This window comes from Pseudophryne corroboree, chromosome 2 (genome assembly GCF_028390025.1).
Source record: "Pseudophryne corroboree isolate aPseCor3 chromosome 2, aPseCor3.hap2, whole genome shotgun sequence".
Classification (NCBI taxonomy): Eukaryota; Metazoa; Chordata; class Amphibia; order Anura; family Myobatrachidae; genus Pseudophryne; species Pseudophryne corroboree.
Genome location: NC_086445.1, coordinates 672,254,500 through 672,273,488, shown reverse-complemented (window position 1 = coordinate 672,273,488; position 18,989 = coordinate 672,254,500). Strand labels below are relative to the sequence as shown.

Genomic DNA, 18,989 nt, shown 5'->3' with positions numbered 1-18,989 from the left:
GGCGGCTTTATCATATAAAAGCCCTTATTTAATATTTCATTCTGACAGGGCAGAATTGAGGACTTGTCCTCAATTTCTACCTAAGGTGGTTTCTGCATTTCACATGAAGCAACCTATTGTGGTACCTGCGGCTACTAAGGACTTGGAGGATTCCAAGTTGCTTGACGTGGTCAGGGCCCTGAAAATATATGTTTCCAGGACGGCTGGAGTCAGAAAATCTGACTCGCTGTTTATCCTGTATGCACCCAACAAACTGGGTGCTCCTGCTTCTAAGCAGACGATTGCTCGTTGGATTTGTAGTACAATTCAGCTTGCACATTCTGTGGCAGGCCTGCCACAGCCAAAAATCTTAAAATGCCCACTCCACAAGGAAGGTGGGCTCATCTTGGGCAGCTGCCCGAGGGGTCTCGGCTTTACAACTTTGCCGAGCAGTTACTTGGTCAGGAGCAAATACGTTTGTAAAATTCTACAAATTTGATACCCTGGCTGAGGAGGACCTGGAGTTCTCTCATTCGGTGCTGCAGAGTCATCCGCACTCTCCCGCCCGTTTGGGAGCTTTGGTATAATCCCCATGGTCCTTACGGAGTTCCCAGCATCCACTAGGACGTCAGAGAAAATAAGAATTTACTTACCGATAATTCTATTTCTCGTAGTCCGTAGTGGATGCTGGGCGCCCATCCCAAGTGCGGATTGTCTGCAATACTGGTACATAATTATTGTTACCAAAAAATTCGGGTTATTGTTGTAGTGAGCCATCTTTTATAGAGGCTTCTCTATTATCATGCTGTTAACTGGGTTCAGATCACAAGTTGTACAGTGTGATTGGTGTGGCTGGTATGAGTCTTACCCGGGATTCAAAATCCTTCCTTATTGTGTACGCTCGTCCGGGCACAGTATCCTGAGGCTTGGAGGAGGGTCATAGGGGGAGGAGCCAGTGCACACCAGGTGATCCTAAAGCTTTCTTTAGATGTGCCCTGTCTCCTGCGGAGCCGCTATTCCCCATGGTCCTTACGGAGTTCCCAGCATCCACTACGGACTACGAGAAATAGAATTATCGGTAAGTAAATTCTTATTATTTTATGTGTCACTCCATGACACCATGCTTCGTTTCTCTTCATGTTTAATACGAGAGGAACGGACCCTGGAATAAGGAGCATCTAGAACCTGCAGGATCACCTTAAAGATACCATTATATACAAGTCCCCTCATTGTGCAGTGTGAGTTGGGTACGCTCATTATTCCTCTCATCTACCTTACTTGCATGAATGTGACCGTGTACGACAACATATCGAGCTAAAGATACCTTTATGTGTTTTCCACCCCCCTTTATGGATGTGAGTACGGTACGCACTCCCCCATTATAAATCCTAAGTTTAGAGGAGTGAATTGCCTTTCAGCATTTATTCACTCCACTTTAAAAACTTACTACACTATCAACTGTTCCATTTCCTTTTTCACTCCCGAGGACAAGGACTATAAAGGACCCTGTCTGGAGGAAGAGGAGAAAATCATAAGAACACCAAAGATACCTTTACGCGAGGGGTACATCACGTCTTTCACGTGAGTACTGGTACGCAATTAGCAGTTACCATCTTTTTAAAGATTTCATTTAAAGACACTTCCACTACCTATAATACGCCTACTACACTATCAGCGGCCTTCCCTGTCTCTTTGTCTCCAATTACTGAGGATAAGAACTATCCCGATACCCCGGACGCGAGTACAGGAGAAAAACCCGGAGAACGAATATTTGAGACACCCCTAAGGAGAAATATACTCCGTTGTGACGCGACCGAGGACATAGACCTATTCAAGATTCAATTCGGAGAATTAGAAATTAAGACACACAAAGAAAGGTTCCACACGTTTTAACTACACCACGTGACACTATTATTCAACCCACTTTGAGAACTATCTATCTATTTAGATACTGTGCACATTTAACTTCATCTCTATTGTATTTTTCGACGAGCGCAGACGTGATCTCTCATTTTTTTGTTGTGTATTCATGTTCTAGGGGGTTGAGTGACTCCCCGTAGATATCACCACTGCTGCTCTCGGGGGCGCGGCAGTCCTCCAATTAGCCTCTTTAGATTCTCCTGTAGAACCGCTTGATTGCCAATGCTGTGCTTCTTACAGGACACTTAAGTATTCTACCTGTCACTGGGACAGTTTAAGAAAGAGTGCATACATTCAGGGTTGTGTGGTACAAACACCCTGTGATATACATCCAGTGTTTGCTGTGTATTGTTATATCTATTGTTAACACATATAGCCATACTGAGTATTACTTTGTATTGCTAGTCCAGTGCAGTTTTATGGTACATAATTTCTGCATGGTACGTTTGTGACTATATCTGTGTGTGTGCATGTAGCTGCTGCGTGGTTGCCTTTTTAAAGGGTATTTCACTCAGTGGGCTTTTATATTGCTATACCTGAGGGGGCCAAGTGTTTCAGGTTTTTGTTTCAGTTTAATATGGGATTGTCCCACAATATATACTTACGGTGTATTTTTACTTGTGTTTTATAGTCACCATATAATCTGTATCTCTTGAACTCACGGTCTGTGCTATCATAGGCACACTTTACTAAGAGTTCTTGATAGATATAGTGCTGCTACACTTTGTACCAGGTTGCCCATTATTGTGCACACGCTATGTCTGCTTCACGTGACAATGACGCTGGGGCCTCTCCTACACTGCGTGGTAGTGAGGCCGCAGACGTAACGGAGGATATGGCAGCTGAGAGTTCAGGTTCAGGGGGTTCCTTACCCCCCAGTGGGTCGGTAGCACCTGAGGCATCCCAAGATCCACCTTGGGCTACATTTTCCACATTGTTAAACACGCTTGTAACTAAATTGACGCCCCCTGTGGGACCACCTGTGCCACTGCAACAGTGTATGGTCCCTGCTGTGAACCCGCCATGGGCGGATCAGCTTTCCACTCAGTTTCAGCATTTAAACTGATCTATGACTAAATCTAAGTGTCACTCTCACCCGCCTAAGACTAAGTCATCTTCTAAATGGGCCATTACCTCCTCCCAATCCACTGCTATTCCAGACACGTCCTCTGACGAGGACGGTGCATATACTGACCCCACAGACACTGTCACAGATGTTTCTGATGGGGAAGGGAAGTCATTGGTGGATGTCCCGGATCTGATTGAAGCAATCAGGCTCATTCTTCAGGTGTCTGATGAGCCTGAGGCTGTCTCCAAGAAACCGGATAGGATTAAACGTAAGAAGGTGGTTGAACAAGTTTTACCCCATTCTGAACACCTGGTTGACATACATCAGGAATCCTGGGAAAATCCGGGGACAAAATTTACACCGAATAAGAGACTGTTAACTCGGTATCCTTTCTCTGCAGAGGTATGTAGAAATTGGTAAACCCCTCCGCCTGTAGATTCTCTTGTGGCGCATATGGTTGTTTCCTCTGCTCTGCCAGTAACTACCGTCACCTCTCTGAAGGAACCGACGGATGGACATGTGGAGGGCTGTTTATAAGCGATTTTACATACCCTAACGGGGGCTGTGCATAGGCCAACAATTGCAGCAACTTGGGCTATTGAGGCGTGGGCTCAGGAACTTGGCGAAACTGCCTTCCAATGCATCTGAGCATGCTCGACAATGTCTCTCGTATATTGCCACGGCTTCTCTGTACCTTAAGGAGGCGGCCTCCGATGTCGGGGTGCTCGCGGCCAAGGCTGCTACTGTGCCCGTTTTGGCCAGACGTATCGTTTTGGTTGAGATCCTGGTCGGTGGATATGGATTCCAAGAAAACCCTGGAGGTGCTTCCTTTCAAGGAAGATATTCTCTTTGGAGAAGACCTCAATAAGATTGTGGCTGATCTGGCTACTGCTAAATCAGCTTGCCTACCTAGTACGGCTCCTTCAACACACAAGGCTAAAAGTACTTTCCCTCTGCCCTTTCGTCCTCCAGGAAAAGTAAAAGGTCAGGCATACCCAAAACAAGCTCGTGCTTCCAGACCTGCCAAGCCCAGATCGAAGCGTGCCTGGGCCGTCCGTCAGCGAGCTTCCATGGTTGAATGGTTGAAGACCGCTTCAGATACCTGGGCGAGGGAAGTCGTCGCTCGAGGTTACGCCATACCCTTCAAGAATCGTCCCCCCGCAGCGGTTTTGCCTGACAGATATGCCTCTGGATCCGGCAAAAGCAAACACGTACATTCCCTCCTGACCACTGGAGTGGTGGTACAGGTGCCTCTGGCTCAGAGAGGTAAGAGGTACTATTCACCGCTGTTTCTAGTCCTGAAACCGAACGGGTCCTTGCGGCCCATTCTCAATCTGAAGTCATTGAACAAGCAAGTTTCGTATGGAAGCTCTGCGCTCTATTGTTCTGGCCATGGAGCCTGGGGACTATATGGTCTCCCTGGACCTACAGGATGCCTACCTGCATATCCCTATTGCGGTATCTCATCAACAATACCTGCGGTTTGCGGTGGGCAACCTTCATTACCGATTTCGGGCGTTACCCTTTGGTTTGACAATGCTCCACGAGTTTTCACCAAAGTAATGACGGTCATGACGGCTACACTCCGCCGTCAAGGGGTCAGGATCCTACCGTAATTGGATGATTTGTTGATCCTGGCAAATTCCCCAGAACTTCTCCTGTGTCCTTTCGATCTGACGGTCCAGTGGATGACAGCCCCACGGGTGGCTGATCATCTGGAAGAAATCCTCCCTGGTTCCTGCTCGGAGCATGTTACACCTGGGAGCGTTATTGGACACTCACAACCAACGGTTGTACCTGTCTCAGGAGAAAGTCCTGAAGCTTCAGGACAGGATTCAATGCTTCCTATCTCGTCCGCAAGTGTAGATACATTCGTCAATGCAAATGCTGGGTCTCATGGTGTCGGCTTTCGACATGGTGGAGTATGCTCAGTTCCACTATCGCCCTCTGCAGAAGTTAATTCTGACCAAGTGGAACGGCCTGCCTCACCGGATAAGATCTTGCATGATCTCATTGTCTCCGGAGGTCCGCCTGTTACTGAGCTGGTGGCTGCAGGACCAACAATTGAGCAGGAGCCGTCCCATCTGGATATCCGACTGGGTCCTTCTGACAACGGATGCCAGTCTGAGAGGTTGGGGCGCGGTGTTAGAACAACACTCTCTTCAGGGTCGGTGGACCAAGGAGGAGTCTCTACTCCCGATAAATATTCTGGAACTGCGGGCAGTGTTCAATGCACTAACAATGGCCCAGCATCTCATACAGAATAGACCCGTTCAAGTACAATCGGAAAACGCCACCATGGTGGCGTACATCAATCATCAAGGCGGCACTTGAAGATGCATGGCAATGAGGGAAGTACCTGTATCACGGATTCTTCAGTGGGCAGAACTCCATCTTCCAGCCATATCAGCAGTGTTCATTCCGTGCGTCCTGAACTGGGAAGCGGACTATCTCAGACGTCAGGACGTACATGCAGGAGAGCGGAGCCTCCATCCGGAGGTGTTTCAACTTCTCGTGGACACGTGGGACCTCCCAGATGTGGATCTGATGGCGTCTTGACACAATCACAAGGTTCCGGTCTTCGGAGCAAGGACAAGGGATCCTCAAGCAGCGTTCATGGACGCTCTGGCAATTCCATGGAACTTTCAGCTACCGTACGTGTTCCCTCCAGTGTCACTCCTGCCCAGAGTAATACGGAAGTTCAAGCAAGAAGGAGGAAACCTGCTTCTGGTCACTCCAGCGTGGCCCAGAGGGCACTGGTTCTCCGATCTACTGGGTCTATCGTGGGATCGTCCCCTTCTACTTCCACAACGACCATACCTCCTCGTTCAGGGCCCTTGTGTTTACCAGGATTTAGCCCGTCTGGCTTTGATGGCATGGCCCTTGAGGCTTCCGTCCTGAGGTGGTCGTTCAAACTATGTTGAAGGCCCGTAAGCCGGCTTCTGCTCGGATCTACCATAGGGTCTGGAATGCTTACTTTACTTGGTGTGCGTTTCACAATCATGACGTTTTCGAGTTTAGTACGGCCAAACTCTTGGCCTTTCTACAACAGGGCCTAGACTTAGGCTTGCATCTGACCTCAAGGTTCATATCTCTGCCTTTTTGGTTTGGTTTCAGAGAAAGATTGCCACCCTACCTGATGTCCATACATTCACTCAGGGTGTGTTGAGGATTCAGCCTCCTTATGTGCCGCCTGTGGCCCCTTGGGACTTGTCGTGGTTTTGGAGTCCTTGCAAGTGTCTCCTTTTGAGCCTCTTGCCTCTGCTGACCTTAAGTGGCTTTCCCTTAAGGTGCTGTTCTTGCTGGCTATTGCTTCAGCTAGAATGGGCTCGGACTTGGGTGCATTATCCTGCAAGTCTCCCTATTTGATTTTTCACTGTGACCGGGCGGTTCTTAGAACACGGCCAGGTTATTTACCTAAGGTGGTGTCTTCTTTCCACCTTAACCAGGAGATTGTGGTTCCGGCCTTTAATTCTCCCGATTTGTCTCCCAAAGAACGGTCTTTGGATGTGGTACGGGCTCTCCGTATCTATATGAAGAGCACTTCCTCCGTTAGGAAATCTGATTCTCTTTTTGTACTGTTTGGTTTTCACAAACGTGGCTGGCCTGCTTCCAAGCAGACTCTGGCCAGATGGATTAGAATGGTGATTGTGCATGCTTATGTACAGGCTGGTCGTCCAGCTCCTGCTACCGTTAAAGCCCATTCTACTCAGTCGGTTGGACCTTCTTGGGTGGCCCCCCGTGGGGCGACCCTTGAACAATTGTGCAAGGCGGCTACGTTGTCCTCCGGGAACACGTTTATAAGGTTCTATGCCTTCAATACCACCGCTTCCCAGGATGCTTCCTTTGGACGCCAGGTTCTTGTGCCCGCTACAGTGCGTCCCCTCCCGTAAGGAACTGCTTTGGGACATCCCCGATCCTTGTGGAGCCCAGTGTACCCCGCAGCAGAAAACGAGATTTATGATAAAAACTTACCGTTGTTAAATCTCTTTCTGCGAGGTACACTGGGCTCCACAAGGCGCCCACCCTGACGCACTTAGCTTCTTTGGGTTGGTATTGGCATAGCCGCTGACACCCTCTCCTGTGGTGAGTGTGTGGTGTACTTGTCTACGAGCGGTTGCCGTCTCTGGTACCTACTACTGCATTGGGCTGGTTAAGGAAACTGAGCTCCCTGTGCATGGAGGCGGGGTTATAGAGGAGGCGGCGCTGAGCATCTTGGGAAAAGTCAAAAGCTTTGAACCTTTTTGGTGCCTCGGATCAAGATCCTACTCTTCACCCCGATGTGAATACTTGTGGAGACCAGTGTACCTCGCAGAAAGAGATTTAACAATGGTAAGTTCTTACCATAAATCTAGTTTTTTTATGAGTGAATTAGGTGAAGAACATTTATTTAACCCTATCCAAAATGGTTTTAGTTTAAAAAATAATATATATATTAACAACAATCGAGAACATCGCGGCTTTAATTTAGAAATCCGGAACAGCCTCCAGGTACACAGGGGGGAGCTTAATTTACACTTCCCCAGCGGCTGCTATTGTCTGCAGCCGCTGGAGGGGGAAGGGTGGCCTGCCGCGCTGACTGATCAGCAGTGATCGGCAGCACGGCAATCAGTAGGGGAGAGTGCAGGGAGGCAAGGGGACCGGAAGTTTCTCTTCCCTGCCGCTGCTAAGACTGTTTCTGACTGGTCGCATCCTGTGCGACCAGGTCAGATAAAGCACTTGCAGTCATAGTCGCATTTGATGCGACCATGCCAGCAAGTGGTTAAAGAACAGGGATATATCAAAGTCTGATGTTCACAATGTTTGTGGAAGTTTATCATGCCACGAACAAAGGAGATTTCTGAGGACCTTGGAAGAAGAGTTGTTGATGCTCATCAGACTGGAAAAGGTTATAAAACAGATTGTTTACAAATGGAGGAAATTCCAGACCATTATTACTCTCCCCAGGAGTGGTCGACCAACAAAGATTATGCCAAGAGCAAGGCGTCTTAATAACAAGGTCCGAAAGGAACCCAAGGTAACTTCTAAGCAACCGAAGGACTCTGACATTAGCTAATGCTAATGTTAATGTTTATGAATCCACAATCAGGAGGACACTGAATAATAATGGTGTGCATGGCAGGATTGTAAGAAGAAAGCTGCTGCTCTCCAAAAAAAACATTATTGCCCGTCTGTAGCTTGCTGAAAATCACCTGGACAAGCCTGAAGGCTACTGGAACAGTGTATTGTGAACAGATAAGTCCAAAATAGAGCTTTTTGGTTTATATGAGAAGCAATATGTTTGGAGAAAGGAGAACACTGCTTTCCAACATATAAACCTCAATCGATCTGTGAAACACGGTGGTGGTGGTATCATGGTTTGTGTCTGTTTTTCTGCATCTGGCCCAGAACAACTTGCCATCATTGATGGGACAATGAATTCTGAATTATACAAGAATTTTCTAAAGTAAAATGTCACGACATCTGTCCATGAGCTGAGACATGCAGCAAGACAATAACCCAAAGCAAACAAGTCATTTGACCAAAGAATGGTTAAATAAGAATACATTTAAAGTTTTGGAATGGCCAAGTCAAAGTCCTGACCTTAATCCACTCGAAAATGTTGTGGAAGGACCTGAAGTGAGCAGTTCATGGGAGGAAACCCACCAACATAACAGAGATGAAGCTGTTTTGTACGGAGGAATGGGGTTAAATTTCTCCCAAGTCGACTAATCCATCAATTACCGAAAACATTTACATAGTTATTGCAGCACTAGGGGGTCATACCATATACTCAAAGCAAAGGTTCATATACTTTTGCCACTCGCAGATTTGTGATATTGGATCATTTTTGTTTGATTTGCTTCTCATATCTACTTTTAGGACTTGTGTGAAAATCTGAGGTAGTTTTAGGCCAAATTGCAGCAGAAATATAGAAAATTCTGAAGGGTTCACAAACTTTCAAGCATCACTGTACTGTGACTGACTGATCTTTGTTAAGTTACTGTGTCTTATTTCTTTACTTTGCCTATATTTTAGAAGTTCACCCACTGCTGGGAGTGAAGGGGGACAGTAAATCCAAGAAGAAGCAATCAGGACGGCCAAAAGGAGCTAAAGGTAAAGAGAGAGACTCTCCATTTAAACCGAAAACCTTCAAGGGTGACAGGGGCATGCCTCTGGATGCAGCAATGAAAGGCAGAGCTCAGAGTGAGCTGCCACAAGTGCTGACAGGTAAGCGCAATACAAATAGGTGCAGAACCTCGCCTCTGCTTCCTGTGACTCTGGCTTCACGCAGACGCCGTCCCCTTGCATTCTCCTCTTAAACCTTTTATTGAAAGTGGGAACACTTGCAAATGAATAAAAAGTTAATGATTCAAAATAAATAAAATGCTGACAGTATTGCTGGATCCCATAATTTCTTTTCAAACATTGAGGAAAATCAAAAGCAATGAAATGCTACTTTCTATAGCATACACAAGATTGAAGTTGGCCTCCGGTATTTAAAGCTTGTCTGGCCGACAGAACAGCTATTTTGTGCACATTTGAAATGTAACATTGCTCATTTCAAAGCACAAAACATAGTTTCTCTAACGTCCTAAGTGGATGCTGGGGACTCCGTAAGGACCATGGGGGAATAGCGGCTCCGCAGGAGACTGGGCACATCTAAAGAAAGCTTTAGGACTATCTGGTGTGCACTGGCTCCTCCCCCTATGACCCTCCTCCAAGCCTCAGTTAGATCTCTGTGCCCGAACGAGAAGGGTGCACACTAGGGGCTCTCCTGAGCTTCTTAGTGAAAGTTTTAGTTTAGGTTTTTTATTTTCAGTGAGACCTGCTGGCAACAGGCTCACTGCATCGAGGGACTAAGGGGAGAAGAAGCGAACTCACCTGCGTGCAGAGTGGATTGGGCTTCTTAGGCTACTGGACATTAGCTCCAGAGGGACGATCACAGGCCCAGCTTGGATGGGTCCCAGAGCCGCGCCGCCGGCCCCCTTACAGAGCCAGAAGGCAGAAGAGGTCCGGAAAATCGGCGGCAGAAGACGTCCTGTCTTCAACAAGGTAGCGCACAGCACTGCAGCTGTGCGCCATTGCTCTCAGCACACTTCACACTCCGGTCACTGAGGGTGCAGGGCGCTGGGGGGGGGCGCCCTGAGACGCAATAAAAACACCTTGGATGGCAAAAAAATGCATCACATATAGCTCCTGGGCTATATGGATGCATTTAACCCCTGCCAGAATACATAGAAAAACGGGAGATAAGGCCGCCGATAAGGGGGCGGAGCCTATCTCCTCAGCACACTGGCGCCATTTTCCCTCACAGCTCCGTTGGAGGGAAGCTCCCTGGCTCTCCCCTGCAGTCACTACACTACAGAAAGGGTTAAAAAAGAGAGGGGGGCACTAATTAGGCGCAGTATTAACTATACAGCAGCTATAAGGGGAAAAACACTTATATAAGGTTATCCCTGTATATATATATATAGCGCTCTGGTGTGTGCTGGCAAACTCTCCCTCTGTCTCCCCAAAGGGCTAGTGGGGTCCTGTCCTCTATCAGAGCATTCCCTGTGTGTGTGCTGTATGTCGGTACTTTTGTGTCGACATGTATGAGGAGAAAAATGATGTGGAGACGGAGCAGATTGCCTGTAATAGCGATGTCACCCCCTAGGGGGTCGACACCTGAGTGGATGAACTGTTGGAAGAAATTACGTGACAGTGTCAGCTCTGTATAAAAGACAGTGGTTGACATGAGACAGCCGGCTACTCAGCTTGTGCCTGTGCAGACGTCTCATAGGCCGTATGGGGCTCTAAAGCGCCCGTTACCTCAGATGGCAGATATAGACGCCGACACGGATACTGACTCCAGTGTCGACGGTGAAGAGACAAATGTGACTTCCAGTAGGGCCACACGTTACATGTTTGAGGCAATGAAAAATGTTTTACACATTTCTGATAATACGAGTACCACCAAAAAAGGGGTATTATGTTCGGTGAGAAAAAACTACCTGTAGTTTTCCTGAATCTGAGAAATTAAATGAGGTGTGTGATGATGCGTGGGTTTCCCCCGATAACAACTGATAATTTCTAAAATGTTATTGGCATTATATCCTTTCCCGCCAGAGGTTAGGGTGCGTTGGGAAACACCCCCTAGGGTGGATAAAGCGCTCACACGCTTGTAAGGGCTCTACCCTCTCCTGAGATGGCCGCCCTTAAGGATCCTGCTGATAGAAAGCAGGAGGGTATCCTAAAATGTATTTACACACATACTGGTGTTATACTGCGACCAGCAATCGCCTCAGCCTGGATGTGCAGTGCTGGGTTGGCGTGGTCGGATTCCCTGACTGAAAATATTGATACCCTAGATAGGGACAGTATATTTTTGCCTATAGAGCATTTAAAAGATGCATTTCTATATATGCGTGATGCACAGCGGAATATTTGCCGACTGGCATCAAGTCTAAGTGCGTTGTCCATTTCTACCAGTAGAGGGTTATGGACACGTCAGTGGTCAGGTGATGCGTATTCCAAACGGCATTTGGAAGTATTGCCTTATTAAGGGGAGGAGTTATTTGGGGTCGGTCTTTCAGACCTGGTGGCCACGGCAACAGCTGGGAAATCCACGTTTGTACCCCAGGTCGTCTCTCAACATGAGAAGACGCCGTATTATCAGGCGCACTCTTTTCGTGGACAAGCGGGCAAAAGGTTCCTCATTTCTGCCCCGTGACAGAGGGAGAGGAAAAAGGCTGCAGAAATCAGCCAGTTCCCAGGAACAGAAACCCTCTCCCGCCTCTGCCAAGCCCTCAGTATACGCTGGGGCTTTACAAGCAGAATCAGGCACGGTGGGGGGCCCGTCTCAATGAATTTCAGCGCGCAGTGGGCTCACTCGCAAGTAGACCCCTGGATCCTTCAGGTGATATCTCAGGGGTACAAATTAGAATTCGAGACGTCTCCCCCTCGCCGTTTCCTAAAGTCGGCTTTACCGATGTCTCCTTCTGACAGGGAGACAGTTTTGGAAGCCATTCACAAGCTGTATTCCCAGCAGGTGATAATCAAGATACCCCTCCTGCAACAGGGAACGGGGTATTATTCCACACTGTTGTGGTACCGAAGCCGGACAGCTCGGTGAGACCGATTCTAAATCTAAAATCTTTGAACACTTACATACAGAGGTTCAAATTCAAGATTGAGTCACTCAGAGCAGTGATTGCGAACCTGGAAGAAGGGGACTACATGATGTCTCGGGACATCAAGGATGCTTACCTTCATGTCAAAATTTACCCTTCTCACCAAGGGTACCTCAGGTTTATGGTACAGAACTGTCACTATCAGTTCAGACGCTGCCGTATGGATGGTCCACGGCACCCCGGGTCTTTACCAAGGTAATGGCCGAAATGATGATATTCCTTTGAAGGAAGGGAATTTTAGTTATCCCTTACTTGGACAATTCCCTGATAAGGGTAAGATCCAGGGAACAGTTGGAGGTCGGTGTAGCACTATCTCAGGTAGTGTTGCGGCAGCACGATTGGATTCTCAATATTCCAAAATCGCAGCTGGTTCCGACGACTTGTCTTCTGTTCCTAGGGATGATCCTGGACACAGTCCAGAAAAAGGTGTTTCTCCCGGAGGAGAAAGCCAGGGAGTTATCCGAGCTAGTCAGGAACCTCCTAAAACCGAGCCAAGTCTCAGTGCATCAATGCACAAGGGTTCTGGGTAAAATGGTGGCTTCCTACGAAGCAATCCCATTCGGCAGATTCCACGCAAGAACTTTCCAGTGGGACCTGCTGGACAAATGGTCCGGGTCGCATCTTCAGATGCATCAGCGGATAACCCTGTCACCAAGGACAAGGGTGTCCCTCCTGTGGTGGTTGCAGAGTGCTCATCTTCTAGAGGGCCGCAGATTCGGCATTCAGGACTGGGTCCTGGTGACCACGGATGCCAGCCTGCGAGGCTGGGGAGCAGTCACACGGGGAAGGAATATCCAGGGCTTATGGTCAAGCCTGGAGACATCACTTCACATAAATATCCTGAAGCTAAGGGACATTTACAATGCTCTAAGCTTAGCAAGACCTCTGCTTCAAGGTCAGCCGGTGTTGATCCAGTCGGACAACATCACGGCAGTCACCCACGTAAACAGACAGGGTGGCACAAGAAGCAGGAGGGCAATGGCAGAAGCTGCAAGGATTCTTCGCTGGGCGGAAAATCATGTGATAGCACTGTCGGCAGTATTCATTCCGGGAGTGGACAACTGGGAAGCAGACTTCCTTAGCACGACCTCCACCCGGGAGAGTGGGGACTTCATCCAGAAGTCTTCCACATGATTATAAACCGTTGGGAAAAACTCGACAGGTATTGCGCCAGGTCCAGGGACCCTCAGGCAATAGCTGTAGACGCTCTGGTAACACCGTGGGTGTACCAGTCAGGGTATGTGTTCCCTCCTCTGCCTCTCATACCCAAGGTACTGAGATTGATAAGATGGAGAGGAGTAAGCACTATATTCGTGGCTCCGGATTGGCCAAGAAGGACTTGGTAACCGGAACTTCAAGAGATGCTCACGGAGGATCCGTGGCCTCTACCTCTAAGAAGGGACCAGCTCCAGCAAGGACCCTGTCTGTTCCAAGACTTACCGCGGCTGCGTTTGACGGCATGGCGGTTGAACGCCGGATCCTGAAGGAAAAAAGGCATTCCGGATGAAGTCATCCCTATCCTGATCAAAGCCAGGAAGGATGTAACCGCAAAAACATTATCACCGCAATTGGCGAAAATATGTTGCGTGGTGCGAGGCCAGTAAGGCCCGACGGAGGAAATTCAACTGGGTCGATTCCTACATTTCCTGCAAACAGGAGTGTCTATGGGCCTGAAATTGGGGTCCATTAAGGTTCAAATTTCGGCCCTGTCAATTTTCTTCCAAAAAGAACTAGCTTCAGTCCCTGAAGTTCAGACGTTTGTAAAAGGGGTACTGCATATACAGCCTCCTTTTGTGCCTCCAGTGGCACTTTGGGATCTCAATGTAGTTTTGGGTTCCAAAAGTCACATTGGTTTGAACCACTTAAATCTGTGGAGTTAAAATATCTCACATGGAAAGTGGTCATGCTGTTGGCCCTGGCCTGGGCCAGGCGCGTGTCAGAATTGGCGGCTTTATCCTGAAAAAGCCCTTATCTGATTTTCCATTCGGACAGGGCGGAATTGAGGACTCGTCCTCAGTTTCTCCCTAAGGTGGTTTCAGCGTTTCACCTGAACCAACCTATTTGTGGTGCCTGCGGCTACTAGGGACTTGGAGGACTCCAAGTTGCTAGACGTTGTCAGGGCCCTGAAAATATATGTTTCCAGGACGGCTGGAGTCAGGAAATCTGACTCGCTGTTTATCCTGTATGCACCCAACAAGCTGGGTGCTCCTGCTTCTAAGCAGACTATTGCTCGTTGGATTTGTAGTACAATTCAGCTTGCACATTCTGTGGCAGGCCTGCCACAGCCAAAAATCTGTAAATGCCCACTCCACAAGGAAGGTGGGCTCATCTTGGGCGGCTGCCCGAGGGGTCTCGGCTTTACAACTTTGCCGAGCAGCTACTTGGTCAGGAGCAAATACGTTTGTAAAATTCTACAAAATTGATATCCTGGCTGAGGAGGACCTGGAGTTCTCTCATTTGGTGCTGCAGAGTCATCCGCACTCTCCCGCCCGTTTGGGAGCTTTGGTATAATCCCCATGGTCCTTACGGAGTCCCCAGCATCCACTTAGGACGTTAGAGAAAATAAGAATTTACTTACCGATAAATCTATTTCTCATAGTCCGTAGTGGATGCTGGGCGCCCATCCCAAGTGCGGATTGTCTGCAATACTGGTACATAGTTATTGTTACCAAAAAAATCGGGTTATTGCTGTAGTGAGCCATCTTTTCTAGAGGCTCCTCTGTTATCATGCTGTTAACTGGGTTCAGATCACAAGTTGTACGGTGTGATTGGTGTGGCTGGTATGAGTCTTACCCGGGATTCAAAATCCTTCCTTATTGTGTACGCTCGTCCGGGCACAGTATCCTAACTGAGGCTTGGAGGAGGGTCATAGGGGGAGGAGCCAGTGCACACCAGATAGTCCTAAAGCTTTCTTTAGATGTGCCCAGTCTCCTGCGGAGCCGCTATTCCCCATGGTCCTTACGGAGTCCCCAGCATCCACTACGGACTATGAGAAATAGAATTATCGGTAAGTAAATTCTTATTTTTCATGGGCAATACTGTTCAGTAAACTCAGACTTCATATTGTTCCACTCAATGATTGGTTTAAGACTGGAGTATCATCCTTGTCTCTCCTGATTGCAGTAAATCATTCCCTTTGTGCAAAAAGTGAGTGCAATTATCCCTTTCTGCATCCTTTTACACTGGTTACACACACACAATTTATATTCAGAATCCGCTTTATCGGCCAGGTATACTTGCGTATACTAGGAATTTGTCTTCGGTTTGCTATACAACAGCAAGTAGGTAACAGATAAGCAGTGGTGGGGGCAAGTAAAGTCACACAGATAGGTATACCGTAGGGACAAAAGGGAGTTACATGTACGTCTAGTCAGTCAATGTTCAGGAGTTCAGCAGGCGGACCGCTTGGGGAAAGAAACTTTTGATGCTTCTGGTGGACCTGGCGGGGACGTCCCTGTAACGCCTGCCTGAAGGAAGTAAGTTAAACATGCTGTGGCCGGGGTGTAGCTGGTCTTTTACTACAGCTAAACTTAAGAGGACAATGTAGATCAAGTGTATTATCCATATTATATAGAGAACAGAAAATAGTTTTAGGGTCCATTAAGACAGTTGTTGAAATATGTATCCTTGATGCTTCTATGAGCTGTTCATTGTTTATGGAATGCAACTTGATTAGACAGCTGTGCTTGCTGTTCTCCAGTGTAACCATGGGACCTTACTGTGTACCTTATCAAATGTTTCTCTAGAGTTTCTGATGTAGATCATTGTCTTCCTCTGAATGGTCACCTCAGCCAAGAAGGGGAACAGAGCTGACAGCACCCTTTATTGCAAGTTTCCTACTACTAGGCAATGTTGCACCGTATAATACAATACAGTGCATATGCCTGAGCACAGCATTGCCACACATGGTAGTTTAAAGGTACTGGCACATGATGAATGTATGGTAGAGCTGATGGGGAATGTACCATGTGACTTGTGAACTGACTGAGCCAGTGAGCTGTATGGTGGGAGAGTCATTATGATAATCTAGTTCGATCAGTTCTCACAATGTCTGAGCAGAGCAGTGCCACCTTTGGTAGATTAGAGGTACTGGCTCATGAGTATTGCAAGAGAGAGCTCAAAAGCAGTGCAGCTGCCCAGAAGAATTTTTTTATAACAGCAGGTATATTCAGGATCCAGTACCAGAACCAGTCGCAAGTGTCTGGACATCTGGACTGATAGGAAAGTGACTTTCTTTTTTGTCCACTAGGCGTCACCGGACCAAAGGCTTAACGCTAGGTATAGGCTGGCTGGGAGCAGACAAGGCACCAAAAGGGTTATTTTTAAGTACCCAGCAGGCCTTGCCTCCCTACACCCCGCCCCCGCCGACAGGCCCGCCAGTTTTTCTTTTGGTGCCGCATGAGCAGCACTGTTGTTTAGAGATGGCTGTTAAAACAGGTGTGGTTATTTTTTTTTTCCTTCTTTCTCCAGCGCCGCAGCGCTCAGAGCTGAATGCTGGCGCACTGAGAGCCCAGCATGCCCTCTCCAGCACCCGGACTCCGGTGGCAACGTCTAAATGGGGCTGGGGTCTTCCACCGGGGAGAGTCTAACAACATGCTTAGTAGCCTCCCCCACAGCCGCAACGGGTTCCGAGCTGCAATATGCGGCGATCCCCTGCCACTGTAGTGAGCCAGCGGGGTGGCAGATGAATGGGGGCCCAGTGCGCTGCGCCTGTTTTCCACTAGACCACAGGGCATCAGCCAGCAGGTTAGGTGGGTATTGCCCTGGGGTCTAACATCTGAGGGGGTAGGGTGCCAGCCTGCACTCCCTCCCCCGACCCAGGACAGGCCAGTAGCTTGCTCAAGGTCTGCCGCTGTGCTATGTATACTCCCTCCTCTCCCAATCCCTCCCCTTCAGTACTCGGCAGCCATTTTAGAGCACATGCTGCCTGGGAGTTGATGAGAGAGGAGGGTCTGGCCACTGTCTCCCCTATACCCCACTTCTGCAGCCGTAATTTTCTCCTGCCTGCTGATATCACAGGGTAGTTGAGTAACTTGGCTCCTTTTGTTCTAGCATTTGAGTGGCTGAGTAACTGTGTGTGAGTGTTTTAACACTGGGTGGAGCTAGATCGCACGATTCTTGCACAAGGACTTGTTTCAGCATAGGTTCCTCAGGGACAGGCTGCTGCTAATTAAGGGGCACTTTTAGAATATACAGTGCTGTTTTCCAGTATATTATGCAATGTCATCCAGGAGAAAAAAGGTGGTCACACCTGAGCCTCCCACTTGTGCTGCGTGTTATGCTATTTTGTCTCCTCAGGATCCACCAGACACTGGCAGATGCAGAGCCTGCGTGGTGGTACTACCGCAACAGGATCCCCCACCTCCACTGGTTCCTCAGAATCCAGCGTGGGCAACCACACTGACGCAGGTTATGACGCAACTAGTGGACTGTTTGAATACGCAGCAGGTGGCTCTGCAAATGGCACCGCCGTCAACTTTGGCACAAGGTCAGTCATATATATAAACTGCCTTTCGTCACTTTCGTGTCCATGGACGAGTTAAGAGCCAGGCCTCCTTCCGCTACCAGGCCCAAGCAAAGACCACCAAGCCTCGCACAAAACAACCTTGGGCTACAAGGCGCCCAGCCGCCAAACATGCCGACAAACCTGCAGTGTGATGGGGCGGGCCCTCTGGGGGATCCCAGAGTGGGGGGCCGACTTCTGTCTTTTGCTCTAAGGTGGTGGGACATCACGAAGAACGCCTTTGTCAAGGACGACTTGAAACAAGGTTACTCCTTCCCCCAAACAGGTTCTTCACCATGGGAATTTTGAGGGATCTCAGAGAGGCAGAGGCTCTACACATCTTGATCGGCTCTCTACTCACCTCCAACGTCATTGTTCCGGTACCCCGGGACCAGAGAGGACGGGGGTTTTACACGTCGCTCTTTCTGGTCCATAAACCGGACATTTCCCACTGCCCTATTCTCAACCTCAAGACGTTGAACCTATACCTGCCAGTCCCCAAGTTCCGCATGGAATCCCTCAGAACGATCATCCTGGCGGTGGAACCGGGAGACTATATGGCATCCCTGGATATACATGATGGACCGGTTTGCGGTCCAGGACAAACCTTTCCAATTCTGAGCCTTACCATTTGGTCGCTCGACGGCTCCAAGAGTCTTCACGAAAGTCATGGCAGATCATCGCAGCTGGACGATCTTCTACTACTAGGACAATCGCAACAAATGCTTACACTCAACATTCAGTCAAAAATAGAGATGTTACAATCTCATGGCTGGAGTATAAATTGGAAAAAATCATCGTTGACACCTTCTCGAACAATCCGTCACATAGGGGCGCTCCTCAATTCCTCATAACAGCGTGTCTTTCTACCACTGGAGAAACTCATGGTCATTCAGTCCAGAATTCGGACACTCCTCCATCAGCTCACGGTTTCAGTCCATGCTTGCATGAGAATCCTGGGCTCGATGGTAGCAACATTCGATATGGTGGAGTACGTGCAGTTCCATACTTGTCCTCTACAATTGGAAGTTCTTCGCAAATGGAACGGTTCCCATCTCCACATCCGTTCACAAACCATAACACTCTCTCCGGAGGCTCGACTGTCCTTGACATGGTGGCTCATTCGGTACAACCTTTTGGATTCAGCACTGGACAGTGGTCACCACAGATGCCAGTCTTCGAGGCTGGCGAGCTGTATCGGAATCCCACACGTTCCGGGGTCGCTGGACTCCTCAAGAAAGTTCACTCCCTATTAGTTTACTGAAATTGAGGGCAATCCTCAACATGCTGCGATCCGCACAATCTCTGCTCAGGGGTCGCCCAGTCAAAGTCCAGGCGGACAGCGCGACAGCGGTAGCTTACC

The 18,989-nt window shown here is 48.4% G+C and overlaps 1 protein-coding gene across 6 annotated transcripts in view; it reads left to right on the top strand.

The window, feature by feature from the left end:
• The window catches only part of RBBP5 (RB binding protein 5, histone lysine methyltransferase complex subunit), a 508,962-nt gene that overhangs the window by 412,459 nt on the left and 77,514 nt on the right, over positions 1 to 18,989 (top strand). For 5 of the 6 annotated variants that reach the window (XM_063955094.1, XM_063955092.1, XM_063955095.1 and 2 more), the window contains exon 13: positions 8,987 to 9,178. In XM_063955094.1, the coding sequence (XP_063811164.1) occupies positions 8,987 to 9,178 (192 nt within the window). The remainder of the gene's footprint in view (positions 1 to 8,986; positions 9,179 to 18,989) is intronic. The other variant, XM_063955097.1, reaches the window with a different exon arrangement.